The following is a 17121-nucleotide window of genomic DNA, read 5'->3' as shown; positions in this document are numbered from 1 at the left end:
AAGTATAGTAATTTTGAACCCATACGAAATTAACTCATCAGTAAATATGTGGACCACACAACGATCCACATAAAATTCAAAATATATTTTCAGTAAGTCGGCAAAAAGGCAGGGACGTACGTAAAAATAGGAACAGATAAGATATAAAATATTGATTAACAAAATAATAAGCTTAATAATCAAGTTATAAATTTGAGTCCTAGATTAATACTAAAAATAAATAAAAGTTCAAGTTCCCCTAGATTACTGTTTATCTAACTCTATACATATAAATTCATAATGACAATAATAAGATTGCAGACATTCTTACCAATTAAAATAAATATTTTGTCATATTGAAAGAAGCAGCAGAATTAGTTTTTATCTATGAAAAACAAGATTAAATCATACCAACAAATTATAGAACCATATTTTTAATAGCACACTCAGAGGTATTGGAAAAAACTTATATAGAGCAAATGTATGATCAAATTCGTAATCAGAGAATAGAAAACTACTGATTGGATTTAATTAAGAAAGTACATAACTCACTATAAACATAAAACCCATGTTTTTCCATTTTTATAGATCATAGTAAAGCTTTTAACACAGTCGATCATTCTCTCTCGTTTAAAACCTGGAAATAAATAGAATAAGGGGTAATTTTTTACGATGTTTTAGAGTTATCTTACTAATAGGAAACAAGTCATGAAGGAGGAAAGAAATATAGTAATATGAAAATCATAAAATGTGGAGCTCCACAAGGTACAATACTGGGACCATTAATATTTAATCCACACTTACTAGTGAATTACTCAGTTAATATACAGTTTGATTATCGGTTTTTACGAGGGTTGCTTCTCAAGTTTCCAGATATGGCAACACTGATATGAATATGTCAAACATTCATCTTAGAATATTTGTTGAAAATCGGAATGATTCCTTCAATAGTGTCATTGCTTGTCATAGCCCCAATATAAATAATAGTGCTTATTCCACAAAAGGATTATTGTCCTAGCAGGTTCCCTTATTTGATAGTTCAATTTCATTTCTTTCTATTGCAGAACCCCCAACAAGTTAACTATTTTATTCCCGCACATTCTTAAATTGCATCATTTTCAAATCATATTGGAACCCATTCAAGAAGATCTCAGCGCTTATTGGCTGTTTAGATATCCAATATAAATATTGTCTTGAATATTTATATTAAACTGGACGGATCTCACACCAATTCCCGCTTGGAATGTCTTGATATTATTTCCCAATCTATCAGAGTGTTTGTTTCAAGATCTGACAACCCTATTCCAGTTTCTTTTCGTTTTCCAAGACACGTACCTAAAATTTCATTTTATTTCTAGTCGAAAACTTTCTAATTAAACTGTAATAGGACTTTTACAGGAAATTGTTTCACTGGCGCAAGAATTGTGCCTACTAATCTTGAAATATTGGTATGAATGAAAAGTTATTGTAGAAAAAATAATAAACTAAATTCCAAATACTTATAATTTATCGTAATAACTTAAAAATTTCACAATCCCATTCACAAATTGTCTAAAATCCATTTTAAATATGCTCTAACATTTGTATAAATTGCTGGCGCTTTCCCACATTTAGAAGAACCGAAGGAGACAACTCCTAAAGAATGAAAGCGATACTCGTTATCTACTTTAATTTCTTGCATGACGGGACCTCCACTATCTCCTTCACATGTGTCTTTTCCATCAGGTGAGCCAATGCAAAGTTGATCATTGGCTATAAAAGTAGATCTATATCTAAAAATGATTATCAAAAATCAGTGCTGTTATATACTGACAAACACATTTGATTCAAGAAATAAATTTATTAGTTCCGTATACGAATTTGACTGTAAAGAAATATGACCATTGATGATTCTGTAAAACAGTTTGTGACTAAAATCGTGATACGATGTGGAAAGAAAACTACGTTGAAGAATAAAAAACCTTTGATATTTTAGAAAAATCATAGATCCATTATTTTTCAATGATTCAAAATTGTCTGCTAAAAAAAACTCACAATATTTACATAAATATTATTTTGATTTAAGAAATTTGCGGTCATTTTATTATAAACAGTTTACTTCTTTATTTGAACGCGCTATATGGAAGAACTATTTATGTTGAATACTCCATTCATTTAAAGGTCGTCACGTTCAATAATAGTGGAGCATCAATGGCAAATGTTGAGTAAATTTAATGTACCAGATGACTTTCTCCTAAGAAGATCTGAAAAAATCTTTTATATTGTAAAAAAAATGTTAAGGTGTTATTAGAAATATGGTTTCAATGCTAATTGAAGTATTTCATTTAAATAAAAATCGCCCCTCTATATTTGCATTTCAATAAATATCTCAGAAGAAAGAATCTTTTTTGTTCCTGTACACCAACAGCAGAGGTTAGGAAAGTTTCCAGGACCGAATGAAATGTTTTTAATAAAAGAGTAGTAGTTGAACTTTGCAACTCCAGAAACGTATGATCAAATGTTACATATGGTCAGTTCTCTTATACAGTGTCGAAGCATGGACTTTAAAAATTTCTACCATTAATCACTTAGAGAAGTGATTAAATAGACGCATGCTCCAGATACTGTAGACAGCTACGCAAACAAACGATGCAGTCCTTAACAGAGCAAAGGCGGTTCGTGAGTTTGTGGATAACATTAAATGCAGGAAAATAACTTACATAATGCGTGGTAGCCGGTTTATCCTCTAGTTTATTATGGTGGGTAAAGTTGAAGGTCGTAGAGAAATTGGAAGGAAACAAGCCTCTTGGTTGAAGAATATTAGAGAATGGACTGGGATAAGAGAAGCAGGTCAGTTATTTAGACTAGCTCAGGATAGAGAGAGTTTTGCGATGCTGATCGCTAACGTCAAGAGGACTTGATGCGGCACGCTAAGAAGAAGAAGAAATTGAACTTTGACAAGAGTTGCTGATTAAGCCGAGCTCAACTATGAAATTGGTCCATTAATCCCATCGTTGCTTTCGTTAACTGACAGCTTTCATTATCTGATAATCTCGGATAATCTACATGAAACTAATTGGAATGGAATCAAGAATGAAAAACACCTTAGCAAATATTGATTCAGGGTTTTTGAGATTGTTTTATTATAAATAAATGTTGTTCAAGCATTAATATTCTTTGGTGATGATTTCACAAATTTATTATTTAATGTTATATTTAATATAAATTCACTTACTTGGGATAATACTCGCTACAATAAGACATCTCCTTGACAGGAAGATTGACAAATTGAAGAACGTGTGGAAGATGTATACGAGAAGAATTATCGGCATAGCCCCAACCAGCGAGTTTCACCGATCCAGTAGGGTCATAGGTTTTGAAGAAAGTATTACGACCAGGTAGACAAATCGGTTGAACGTAATCTGTAAACAATTATAATAGTACGAAGATATCCTTGGTCCAACAAAGAAAACACAAAAATTTTGGACAGCAATATATTTATTTTTCAACGTAATCTCCTTTTAGCTCCATATATGTTTTCCAGTGATGATCAATAAGTTCGATGTCTGGAAACAGAAAATAATCCCATGGGTTTAAATTTGTCGAATAGGGTGCACGAGGTAGCAATTCAAACTTTAATTCATTACTTTTGGCCATTGCAATACCGGATGTGCCAGTTGGCTGAAACAACACTTTCATTTCAGCCAAATGCGGTCGTTTTTGCTTAATTTCTTCGATCAAACATTGCAATAAGATCGCATAATCTGGAGTTTTAAGTAGCATTTTATGTTGAAATGAAACAGAGATGCTCGAAACTGCAAAGTAACTCGTATCACGGTTACGTTCTATAAGTTGGATCCATCTTATATAAAATTAAGCATATTCTAGTTCTACTTGAAACAAGGAGAAAGCTTACCGTTGAATGTAGCATCACGCACAAGTTTCACCACGGCAATATCATTATGTAAAGTGGAAGTACTCCATTTAGGATGAGCTCTGAAATATTCAACTTCTATGTCTTGGTGTTCTGGGGCACAGCCGTCATCATCACAATCAATAGGTTTCTTTGTATCATATTCTCCAATTCGAACAGATACTCTGTGAAAAAGTTTATGAAAATTATAATCATCACTAATTAGATGAGAATTTTCATATTATGGCACCTCCTGATTGTTCCCTTACTCTACTTTAATATTTACGAAAACGGTATTATTTGGCTCGAAATGTTTTATCCTTTCCTATTATACATGCTTCCATGTACCTTTGTCAACAACATTTCTTTAATAATTATACTAGCTTCAAAAATGATACAACTTTAATTATAAAAATACCCTTCTGAACTGCTTACATATTAACATCTTCTTGACAATGTGCAGCTGTTAAGATATGTCTTGGACCTATGAGAGCTGCACCACAAACGAAACCATGCAAACCATGTTTCTCTCCTCTAAGTCTCACCATCCAAGGAAATTCTCCTAGTTGAGCTTCTTGTCCTCCATAAATCCGAAATTGATTTTCTTTCGCTTTCCCACAATTCTCAGGTAGGTATTTCCAGTTCGGATGTTCATCTACATCCGTCCCTTCAACTTTAACAAATAATATATTGGGACAATGAAAAAATTACGTAGAGGTATCAAAATGATTATTTAATAATTACATAAAATTTTCTTTAACAAAATCCGTAGAAAAATTGCGAATTACACTCTAAATGAACTGGTAGGAGTTACGACCAATTATACAGGAACACGGTAATTTTTAGAACATCAACTTGAGTAGTAATAAGTCTACCTGGAGTAAGAACAAAATATTACACAATTCATAATAAAGTTTGTCACGATTTTGATTAGGGTAGCTCTGGTAAGTATATCCACTGTAATGATCAGATATTTTCATTAAAACGTCGAAAGTAGGGAAGAGAAAAAGGAAAAAAGTTCTTCCTGGAACGTATCGTCTTTGAGAGATGCATTTTGGAACGAGTTTGTTCGAGTGTGCACGTGTGAATTCCTTCAGATTTGCATTTTTGAAGCAAGACCATTCAGAAGCATCTAATACAACTTCAGTCCAAGTATTTCACATTGATTAGTTGAGTTATTTTATAAATATTTTTTTTTTAAATATCAAAGGAATGTAACAATAATACTCATTAAGTTAATTTCATTAGCAGCAACGGCTAATTAAGGAAAACCCGAAACATTCAGGAGGACATTTTTAATGTGAATTTTCAAGTGTTTTACCCATAAATAGATTAGTAGGTTCCAATATTATCTTGTAATGCATTTGAACATTTATAATTAAAAAATATTGTAGAAAATGGGGCTAAAATAAAACATTGTTTAGGTAGTTTCTTGCCGTATATTTCCAATTTGCACTGTTGTCCTTGACATACGATTATTCCAAAGTAACTGATACATCTAAACCCAAATTTTAAGAGTTATAGTTTAAGTTTACGATCATTAGTCGTCAGCCATACCTAAACGAGTCACCACAGGTATAGATATATAGCGTTGAAAGGGTCTCCAATTTTAAATAGCTAGGATGCAAGATTGATGACAAAGAATAATCAAATGTTATATTTGGTCTGTGCTGTTGTTGAAGTATAGATACTGAAGGCCGCCACAATCAACTGTGTAGAAGCATTTGAAATGTGATGACATTCTAAGAATACCATGGGTGACTTTGCACGGAGATAAATCAGTTTTAAGCAGGGCGGATACAGTTGGTGAACTTTCGACAGTTAAATACTGAAAATTGTCGTACCTCGGTAATGTCCTCAAAGGTAATCGTTACCGATTATCCAGCTTATAATGAAGGGTAAAATAAAAGGTCGCTGGACCTTCTGGTTGAGGAACGGGAATGGACAGGCATCCATAGCATCGAAAAATTGCTTAGAGAGTTTGAAAACAGGGATCAGCTGACCATTGCTATGGCCAACGGCAGGTAGACCTGATAAGGAACAATAAAAAGAAGAAACTTTAAAATTGGAGTGAGATAGTAAGAATTTTCTAGTAAAATCATTGAAGTTGTAACAAAAAATGTTTGGTTTACATTATAAGTTTGAAGGAGTAATAGCCTGTTCAGTTTGTTCTCGCTTCATAAATACTCTTATTAAATAGTTATACTTAAGTACCTTGTCTATATTATATTAGACATTGTTCACTTACCTATGAAGTAAAATGATCCGATAATAAGTAGACACTTGCGTAAATGCATGTCGTAAGTTTCAACAGATAATTTTATAAAATTAGGTATTGTTGGAAATTTATTTTCATTATTTATATAATTTTATTTTTATTATGATTACTCCACCTACCATTCCTTTTGTTTTTCAGATCGAATTTTCAATAAAATCACTCGTTATAATGTTTCATCATATTTCGAGTCTACATAAGGTGGAATTACATAAAAAACTTGAAATAGATTTTTACTAACTCTTTTGAAAACCTGGATTACAATCAATTATTCAAGAATGTACATCCCAGATACTGTAGCCCTTAGGATCAAAGATTTTCGAAAAAAAAAACTCAGTTCTTGCCAATATCGGATTTTTTTTATTTGAATATTTATAATAATGAATGGATAACTTTGTTCGAGAGATCTCATCAAGATCTATCTGTGTGTAATAAGTCATGATGATTGACGCATGCGCATAATAGTTTCTATAATATTAATTTTTGTAAGGTTAGGTTAGGTTAGGCTAGGTTAGGTTAGGTTAAGTTAGGTTAGGATAGGTATGGTTAGGTTTAGTTTTTTGATAAAAATTATGTATTTGCATACTTTTTTCAGAGCAACACTTCTGCGCATGCTTCAATCCTCATGACTTCTCACACACGGATAGATCTTGATGAGATCTATCGAACAAAGTTATCCATGATTCGATATCTGTTAGCCTTCCTGAGATTCCTGGTCACTTCCGGGATCTCGGAAAGTAAATGTTTCCGTAAAAATAGATATTATAAATCAATTTCTCGTATCGTCAATAGAGCTTCATGATGATCGTCGTGGTGTGGCTTATCATACTCTTAGCAAAAATCTATATTGTTGAAAAGTTATAGTTTATTGTAGTTATAGAAAAATATAAAATTAATACAAAGAAAAAAAACAATTCAAGTTACTAATTCCTCAATTTATTTTCCAATACATTTTTAAATAATCTTAGCCAAAGTAAACCAAAACCAAAGTCTAACAAAGCTGTAGAAAAAGATTAAAACGTAAGCATGTTCGTACTTCAGACAGTTGTGTCTGTGTCATGATAATAATACATACTCCTCGAGTAGACGCGTTTTCAGAATGAATAACCGATACAACATCACGCTTAAAGGAAGTTGTAACGTTGTATCTGCATTAGGAACGCAGATAACGAAACTACGTTTACTCACCGCTACCACATAGTTCAACAGTGTGAAAGGCGTACCAGAAATTCTTATAAACGGGCTCTGTTGTCGACTCGCCTTGCTCTGGATGACCGCTATCTGTAGCAACTAACAAAAATATGGAAATAGTGGCGCTGGCTTTAGTTGAGCAGCCGAACCAACTTCTGTGTGGTTATCGGAAGAAATTCAAATATCAATCTTTACGACGAATGCTAGAACGTATGCACTATCGAGTTTACCATCCACGTCTCCTTCACGCACTTTAAGAGAATAATTTCGATCGCAGATTGGAATTTTGGAAGCGATACTTCAGATGCAGTCAGGATGATCCGCAGTTCCAGCATTTTATGTTGTGGTCGGATGAAGCAACCTTCAAGTTGAACGGTACGGTCAATCGGCATAACTACGTGTCCTGGAACGACTAGAATCCTCACGTATTTATTGGAGAAGAATTAAACCTGTCTGGAGTGTGCACATGTATCAATGCAGAAGGTTCCGTGGGTCCGTATTTTTCTATTTTTTTTTTTTATTATTTTTTATCTGTCGTAGAGTAAACGCAAATACAGGCATTTGATGATTTTACAAAAAACCCGCAAAACGTTATCCTTAGAGCTTTCTTGCGTCATGACTAAATAATTGTATTCTCAACATAAAGAAAACATTACAAAGGCAAAATATCTATTTATTTATTACTTCATTTCAAGTTTGAAACAACAAACTTTCAAAACAGGCACAATCAATTGAATTGCGATGTTCATTGCCAGCCCATTACGAACATTTCTGAAAACCTTCACCACAGAATTTTGAATGAAATGAAACTGGCTGTTTCAATACGATTACTCGATCGGGTACTTCATCTTAGAAAACAGCCAACGAATCTTGATTTTCATTTCTTGAAAACCAAGATTTAATTCTCTCTATACATACGATTTTTTTCGACCTTGCCACTGCACATGATGCAGAATACTGCAGTATCAGTCGCGCTTATTGCTGTGGATTAGAATCGTTTTTGCATATGTCCTAATTTCTATCTGTTCGTTTGTATACTATTTCTTCGAGAAGCTCTTTTATTAAAGAGGGAGATTAGTTGCTTTATTCCGACTTTCAGCTCAGTTCCATATAATGCATGGTATGGTTTTCTTCCAATGATTACGATTCTTAGAAGAATTCTTTTGCCATTGCACAAAATAGCAACCTATAGACCAATTTGTAGAAGGATTATCGGACACCTAAGCACAAAGCATAGTCTCTTGATTGCTATGCTCTACGCTACCTTGACTTTAAGGGTGGTCTTCCATGTTCAAGTTAACAGTGGGGCCAGTTACTAAAAACCTCTTCGATTGCTGATGCAATTAATTCTCTGTAATATATGAGGTGCTCCGAATTGTAGATAATTTTTTATCAAGTATAATGCTACTTTGGAAGCCTGCGTTTTATCTGTAAGGGGCACAGATTCAAAAATTTTCTTGATAATTGAGAAGCGATTTATAATTTGCATCGGGGCAGATTGAAAATCCATCGGTTCCACCTGAGCTCTAACATTAGAATCTTTATAAAGAATAAAATATACGACTGATCCCTGTCTTTTTGAGATTGCACTTTCTGTAAAGTAGAATAGGTTCGATCACAGCTGTAGGAATGTTATATTTATTCTTCAGCGCGAATAACATTTTATATCGCCCGCCATGTCTTTATGACACTCTACTAATACATCAAAATATTGTTCCGTGGGTATTATCGAGACAGTACATCATATTTTTTCATGGAATGATACTGTTTACTGCTTTTTGGCTCAGTTAATTCCCTACTGTTGATTTCTTCGACCACTTCGTTAACTCGAGCAGCAGTCCAAGGTTTCTTGATTGGATCGTTTCTCGTTCTTTCGCTATAAAATTGTTGCAATTGTTTGTTGAACAGTACTTCTGTTCTAAGTGAATCCTATCGTTTGTTAGTTCCATAATATCATTGCTCATTTTTTACTAATATACACCTAACGAAAACAATCGTACTTTTTTGAGGTTATGTTATTGTTGACATGCAAATTTGAAATTACCGCTTTCGTGTGTTTTGACTAACTCATATCCGGCAAATTGTAAAATGTCTGATACTAAGTAGCCCTAATGAGATACAAATATTGCAGCTCATGTTTTACAAGTTGCCTAAAATGATCTAGTCTATTGCATATACAATCTCGTAGTACTTCTTCATCTTTCAATTTTTTATCACCAATATGTGATATTTCCCGATCTTCTTCATTTTTTTTATAATTTATTTCGTCATATCCTGCTGCTCTCACCTTTTCAAGTTTTTATATTGCTTCTCACATTTTTGTCATATTTGTCTTTTTCTTATTCATGTATTAATTTATTATTTTATGTTTATATATATTTATTAACTCATTTTCTCTATTAATAATTATTTACTCATAGAAATCTTGATTTACTAGAGTATGGTATCCAAAAAAATGGAAACTAATTATCGTTCATTCTTAATGATAGTTAGATCTATGAGAGCAAAGTGTGTTGGCAGCAGAAGTTGGCGTTCCGACACGAGCCAAAACTCGTTTTGCGTTTTGAAAAATGAGATAAGAGATATTAAGAAAGAGACAAAGAAAAAGCGGCACGGTGGCCACGCTCACAAAGAAGATAAAGGGATTCTTAAAATGGTGCATTGGAACGAATGAGTTGGTCCACCGGTTAATTTCACTAACTCTTAGAAAAAATATCTAGTGAAGTAAAGCCATACTCATTACAGTTATACATCAACTAACTAATATTATAATGTCTATGTCAGAAATTATGAGAAATTTTGAACCAGATTATGATCATGTTTTCGAAATGTCGCGTTCAATATTCGGTGGAAATTTCAAATTTAAATCCTGAGCTACAAGAACTCAGACTTTTTATTACTTTTTTGTACGCTGATTCTTACATATTATATATTTAGTTGTCTAACAGATTACCAAAACAGGTTTCGTCTTCCCAAAACTGGAGCATACGTTATCAAAGCAAGAAAGCAGTGTTTCAATAGTTATTTTGTATGCCAAGGACTGAAAGTGCTACTCATCATTTTGAGACTCGGCCAACAAATTTGTATTTCAGCGCGGCGTACACAACATTTTTTAGACGACGCATAAGATCCAAAACTTTTTTAATTACACCGAGGAAAGAAAATAAATGATAGTGAATTATAAACATTTTATTTATTGAACAATATAATGTACTTAATGTTGATTGTACCTCCAGGACAATCGTATTAGAGAATCCTCGACAGTAACTTCTTTCTAAAACGTTGTTTAGAAAATTTAAACTTAGTTACTTTCGTTTTTCTATTTTAAATTGTTTCTTGGCTAGTATACGTCTTATTGAAAATTTTAATAGTAGTGAGTTTTGTCGGAATTGACCATTGGCCTTTATTTTAAGAGATTGGACGTGTTTTTAATCCCGGCGTGGAGCCTCGAGCTCGAGAAAACTATCGAGCATCATCGAGTAGGCTGCGGTAAGCAACGGCGGGCGTGGAGGCGGTTTTCGAGTAGTTGTTGAAGTCACACGAACGACATCGCGGACGCCTGGGACAAGACACACTTCCACGTTCTCACGGCCTCCTCTCGCTCACTCAAAACTTATCATCTCACTCCTCCTCATTCCTTAGTTGTAGTCGGCACAACACCAACACACATACATACAAACACCAACACACTCGAGAATAAATTTACTAGAATATACAGTATGTCTCTTATTATCTATTACTATTATTGTTAATTTAATTAAATAAATTACATTTATTAGACGAGCAGTGACAGGCATATGAACACACTTAACAAACTGATCGATCGATCGAAAACCAACATGAAGTTAATAAAACTCTTTGTAATAATATCCCACATTTATGTTAGATTTGAAAAAACTGTGAAGCTGGTTGATGTGCACAAAAATAAGTATCAGCATTTGAAATTGTGCAACAATGAGAGACTCAAGTTTCTAAATTTTGAAAACGAGTAACGGTTTTAATGGTTGCTAATGATGAAAAGAGCTTTGTGAACATAAATGATATCAAGAAGCTACTACTCATTTAATATTTAATAAATTCACAACAACAAACATACCGACAAAAAATCAAAATTAAGTAATACAAAGTACGATAGAGCTAATCCATAGTATGGTAAAAAATATAAATAAGGCTTTTGAAATAAAATATTTGTCTCAGCAGCGTTTCTAGATATCAAGCAAGCCTTTGATAAGACATGGCACGAAGGGTTGTTATACAAGATTAAGGATAAACTTCCATGTCACTTTTGATTGATATTAAAATGTCAAATGTCAAGATAAACATACGGGATTACACCCAATCAACTCAGGGTTACCACAAGGTATACTTGGATCTATACCTTACCTAATTCATACATCTAATCTGCCAAACACCACTAAAGTAGAAATAACTTTTGATGTTGACACAGCAATTGTTGCAAGACATCCAAATCTTCAATATATTTCAAATTTGGATAATCAAGTGGAAATTCAAGCCTAACATAAATGAGTCAACTTAGATAACATTCACTTTAAACAAAGCCCACCAGTAAAACTAAACAACATTGCGTTAAAGCAAAAAAATGATACATACATAATATCTGGGGAGATTAATATAGCGTGAGTTTATCTTAACAATGAAAAACAACTGGGTAGCAAGTTCAGAGAAATACATTGACTTATTGGCAGAAACTCATGACTAAACATTGAAAATAAGCTGCTCCTCTAAAAGGTAATTTTAAAACCCAACCGGAACAATGGGAATTAACTTTGGAGTACTGCAACGTTGGAATCCTCGAAGGTTCCAAAACAATGCCCTTAAAACTATTGTGCGCCGTTCTATCATCAAAAGTGCCTTTGGTTAAAGATGCCACCAAGAACAGAAGTGTTCCAGTGCCAAAATAGGACCTCACACTAATATACTCGTAAGGAAACTAATCGAATTAAACGTAGAGGTACGTTGTATTAGAAGATTCAATCTAAACGATTTATTTAAAATATAAATCTGTCGCTTATAAATTATAGTCCATGTCGTCATAAAAACTTATTTGAGAAGATCCTTATTGGAATACCTCTCCATTGCCATCTTTAATTAATATAGCTAGTACATATTGTCCTATTGTATGGTAAAAAAAAATGATACAAAAGTGTGTGGAGGTTCTAAAAGGAATTGTTCAGTATTTTACGAATTTACATAAACCTTCTTCTTTCACTAACTCTCCAAAGACTATACGTTCAGGTAGTTTCATTACATTTGTTCCAGTAGACTACTTAAGCATGCGCGATATGAAAATTGCGTTCCAACAACAAGTAATGAAAAAAGTTTCACGTTTCAGTAACAAATTGTTCAGCAGTAGTTTGTTTCAGTTTCAAGAAGAATATAGATTGAGTCGGTAATAAAAATGAAACTAAATTATTGAAGCGAAAACTGAAAATGTTAAACTCGCGTCAGGACACGTGACGTGATCGAAAATTCGTAAGACGGATGGAAAGTAGACAGCCGGCGCAGCGTAGGAGAGGAAGTATCCCCCTCTCTTTCTACGGTGCGGCGAAAATGTATACCTGCGCCTGCTGTCTCGTTTAGGAGGCGCAGGGCGCTTGCGCGAATTTTCGTGTGTGTTTATGTTACAGCGTGCCAAGCGCATCCATGGATGATGACAGCTGGTGGCTCCACCGTCTGTGTAGTGGCCACACTACTGTGTATTCGTAAAATTCGTGTATGTAAACAAAGTGCATCTATTAATGAAAAAAAGGACGGAGAAATAGCGAAAGAAAATGAGTGAGTACTTTATAAATATACTAGATGAAAATTTAATTAATTTTCATTTTTTAATTAATATAATTTTATTATTAAGATTAGGTTTCGATCGAGACCACCGTACTGCTTGACGAAATTATTAATATAGATACATAATATGTAATATGTTTATACTTTATAGCATTAACCTATATTTTCATAACATCACAATAAGCAAAATGACAAAAATGTAAAAGAATTGTTCCAAAGAAATTAGATGTTATTGTTTTATTTTATTTTATAATTTCTTTGTTTTTTCGCAGGAAAAAAAAATTGGACAGTAATGAAGACCAAGAGAATGTTGTGCAATGCGGGGCTTCTCAAAATTTAGAAAATGTACAGCTCGAACAAAAACAATTCCTCTCCCAACAATTTCGTATATATGAGTCACGAATGCATTAGCTCTAAATTCATTCTACACAGAACTACAGATATTCCAGGTGATGGTAATTGTCTTCTCAAATCAAAAGTTTCCATTTCTGCCGGCACTCCCGGGTACGTGTTCGTAATAGAATATAGTGAACTCATGTGTAGTGCCCCAAACGTCATATTGCTGGAACAAACAATTTAGATAATCGCATCCTTAGATATTTTTTTGCATAATTAACTCATTTGTATACTTCACAAATAGGCTTTCCTTAATTTAACTGGTTTATTTTCAAAAAGATCAAATTTCTCTAATGATGAAGGGCTTTAGGAAAAATGAAACCTTGTCATCGTGTATGATTCAACTTGAAGGTACCGGCATTGCTATTGTTTATAGAAGATAATAAACGAAATCAACAATGAACTCGCAAATTACTGGCAACATCATTTATTTTTTTCTATTATTAATAAAACGCGTTTCTTAGTTTCGTTTCGATAGTTCGTAGAAAACATGAAAAAGGAAACAAACAAACTTTGATCAGAAATATATTTAAAGGACTTTAAGGAAAATAACAAAATATTCAAGTTACTGAGGTAGTATTTTGACACTATAGTATTAAATAATCAAAGCAAGGAATGAAATAATCGATATTACTTCGAAGGCTAAGGCGAGAGGAAGAAAACAAACAACATACAACCGAACAAGTCATTCGACGTGGCGTACATGAATATTTCCAAGGTTACTAGAATAATAGGAGGTTTGGGACATGCGCATGTTTTTGTGAACAAACAATCAACTGCTAGAACACCAGCTACGTCATTATGTTCTTATTTTTGTTTTGTTTATATTTTTATGTAAAACAGAACCTCAATAATATTATGTTCGAGTTATGAGGATGTGTGTTATCTCTTGCTGATCTGGCTCTACAAACAAATGTATTTCTAACTAACGAATTTATTGAGCTGTGAAGAACCGGTGACGTCATTTGTCTACTGCGCATCTTGTTATTGTCACAAACCTTCTATTATTCTAGTAACCTTGAATATTGCAACAAAAAGGAATTACCGAATGTAAAGAAAATTGTTTTTTCTCTTTTGTTGTTACCTACTTGCTGGAGATGATCTAAAGCTTCACGCAAAAAATAGCTAAAATAAATAGCAATGATTCAAAGATAGGTTAGAATAATATACTGATGACACCTGGTTGAATAAAGGTCAACAACCAATAAGAAGAAAATGCTAAAGAAAGAAATATGACAAAAGACAAAATATGGTAGACTAAGGGTACAAAAGACAGAGGAAATCATACTCGATACCTGAGGTGAGAAGAAATAAAAAATATTGTGAACTATAATAGGTAATATATTTTATAGCAACGCTAATAGATAATATTGTATTTTATAGTTTTGAGACAATCTGTAACATAGTGTTTTCAGTATAACCCGATCCGAAGACCGTCGCCGAGTCTTTTTCTTCCATTGATGTCGCCATCTCAGCATCGTTTTAGATGCCCACACAGATTTTATAAAAAAACATTCTTGTTCGACTCTTGTTTTTCAGTTACAAAGCTAAGAAAAAAACGTTGGAATAAATAATTTACATAATTTATAATATGAGACAACCGTTCGAAAATACATATTTGGCTACTGAAAATGAGAACAAACTTCATGATTTTTCGATATATTATAGTTATTTTTGCAACAAGTGAGTAAAGTAATACTTTTTTTCACGAGAAGGACGGCAATTGCAACGAGTGAAAAAAAAAGTTACTTTACTCACGAGTTTCATACAAAAAATTTTCTACGTCCTTAGGCCTTCGACAAAACTTTTTATTTTTATTTTGTAATAGTAATATTAAAAGTTCAACTGTGAGCATTATTAATTTGAAGTGAAGAAGAAGTTACATTACTATTGGTACTTGAATTGGCAACATTTGACGAGTTCAATGAGTTCATTTATTGAGTCGTCTACGTAACCCTCCGCAACTGTGTTGGATTTCCACCCACCGTAATTCTTTAGTTGAATTATATTACCACCAGAATTCACTGATAGACACGCCGAAGAGCGTCGAAATGTACGCCCAGTGTAGTTTTTTGGATTTGGTAAATTTAAATATGTCGCGATAAGCGAGGGAATTTTTGAAAAGGTATTGATATGTACAACTTGGGTTTTGCATTTTCCATTTCTATACTGCAAAAAGAAATGATTTGTTTTGAAATTTGTGGGTCGTTGGTATTTATATGTTTTGTAAATGTTTAGTCCATTGTCAGATATTTCACCAATAACAGTAAATCGACGTTGAACATGAGTTTTTGTATCATGTACTGTGATAATTAAAACATTTCCGGTATTATTACCTGAGCATTACCATTACCAATATTAGAGCAACCTGAATGATGTTACAATGAGACAAACATGAGATAATGATTGTCTGGAGCTTGCAACAGAAACTTATTAATTTCTTCACCTGCAAATGTTTTGCGTCTATAGCCAACTGATTTATTTTTCAAATATGCAATGAGTTTCGAGTATTTACTGATATTTACGTCGTTATTTACCATTAGGGTGCTTTTCGGTTTTGAATAAGTCGATCAAAGTGTTGAAGACTTCCACATTTTGGATTTAATTTCAAAGTAAGCTAATAACGCTTTTTCTGTGAAGCTGCTCCATAAAAGAATTATATTCCTTTAAATACTGTTCCATGGATTTCTCAGAGAGAAGATTCATAGTCGCTGCAGTTGCCGATTCAACAACATCTTCTGGGGTTTAAAAGTTTAAACTTTCTTCACTATTATTCTCTATATCACTAATAATAATACAACACTCCATTTAATTAGACACAAAACGGATTTTTTTGAACGAATATCAAGAAATAAAAGTGTTACAGTTTATGGGAATACTATAACAGACGTAGAACTTTACTTACTTCACTCACTGTGCTTCGAGGTCACAATAGATCTTTTGGGTGGAAGTGTGTATGACACCCCCATCTGCTGTACTTGATTAACAATTACCTATTTTAATTTAAGTTTCTCTAGCAAACAATTAGATTTTTTATATGTATTGCATAGGGGTATGTTCTTGATTTTAGGTCGACCGGACACAATTATCCAAATTAATATTTATTGCTAAGAACAATAAAAAAAGTTTCAGCAACAAATAAATTTATTGTAAAAATAATAAATTCGCATTAACTGCGTATCCACAACTAGGGGTGGGCAAAATAATGGACTAATCGAAAAATAATCGATTAATCGGGTGATTGAGATAGCTTGGGGCTGAGGCAAGATAATCTTGAGGTCGTAAAAAAGTTTCGCCGCTATAGCATACACACTATTTTTTCGTAAAATCGTTAAAATAATCAAATAATAAGATAATCAATTTAACGATTAAAAAAACAAAAGAACTTATAAATTAAAAACAACTCAGACTTGTCTATATGTTAAAGATAATGCTGAGACTTATCTATGGAAATTCGGGATGGTTCAGCTCTCAACTGGATTCTCAGATGTTAGAGTTGAGGTTGAGTTTGTAGCCTGGTGATTGATGTGGAAACTCCCAACCTGGCAGCTGTAGAACTCTGAATATTAAGAATAAAATCACC

The 17121-nt window shown here is 33.2% G+C and overlaps 1 protein-coding gene across 1 annotated transcript; it reads right to left on the bottom strand.

Moving 5' to 3' along the window:
- Positions 1-1464: 1464 nt before the first annotated feature.
- On the bottom strand, positions 1465-6270 carry LOC130900827 (CLIP domain-containing serine protease HP8-like). The gene is made up of 5 exons (XM_057811722.1): positions 6120-6270; positions 4307-4544; positions 3875-4056; positions 3194-3380; positions 1465-1751 (listed from the first exon to the last, which is right to left on the bottom strand). Exons 1-5 carry the CDS (start codon positions 6166-6168, stop codon positions 1520-1522), a joined length of 888 nt encoding a protein of 295 aa, XP_057667705.1. The 5' UTR covers positions 6169-6270; the 3' UTR covers positions 1465-1519.
- Between the last annotated feature and the right edge of the window lie 10851 nt (positions 6271-17121).

The sequence above is a fragment of the Diorhabda carinulata genome, chromosome X (assembly GCF_026250575.1).
Source record: "Diorhabda carinulata isolate Delta chromosome X, icDioCari1.1, whole genome shotgun sequence".
NCBI lineage: Eukaryota > Metazoa > Arthropoda > Insecta > Coleoptera > Chrysomelidae > Diorhabda > Diorhabda carinulata.
The sequence above is the reverse complement of the archived record's forward strand: the minus strand, read 5'-3'. Positions and strand labels throughout refer to the sequence as shown.

Coding starts and splice junctions, on each gene's coding strand:
- LOC130900827 (XM_057811722.1), bottom strand. CDS start 6,168: ATGCATTTACGCAAGTGTCTACTTATTATCGGATCATTTTACTTCATA. Junction 4,545..6,119: donor CGGATCATTTTACTTCATAG/GTAAGTGAACAA, acceptor TATTTGTTAAAG/TTGAAGGGACGGATGTAGAT. Junction 1,752..3,193: donor TGTAGCGAGTATTATCCCAA/GTAAGTGAATTT, acceptor AATCATTTTTAG/ATATAGATCTACTTTTATAG.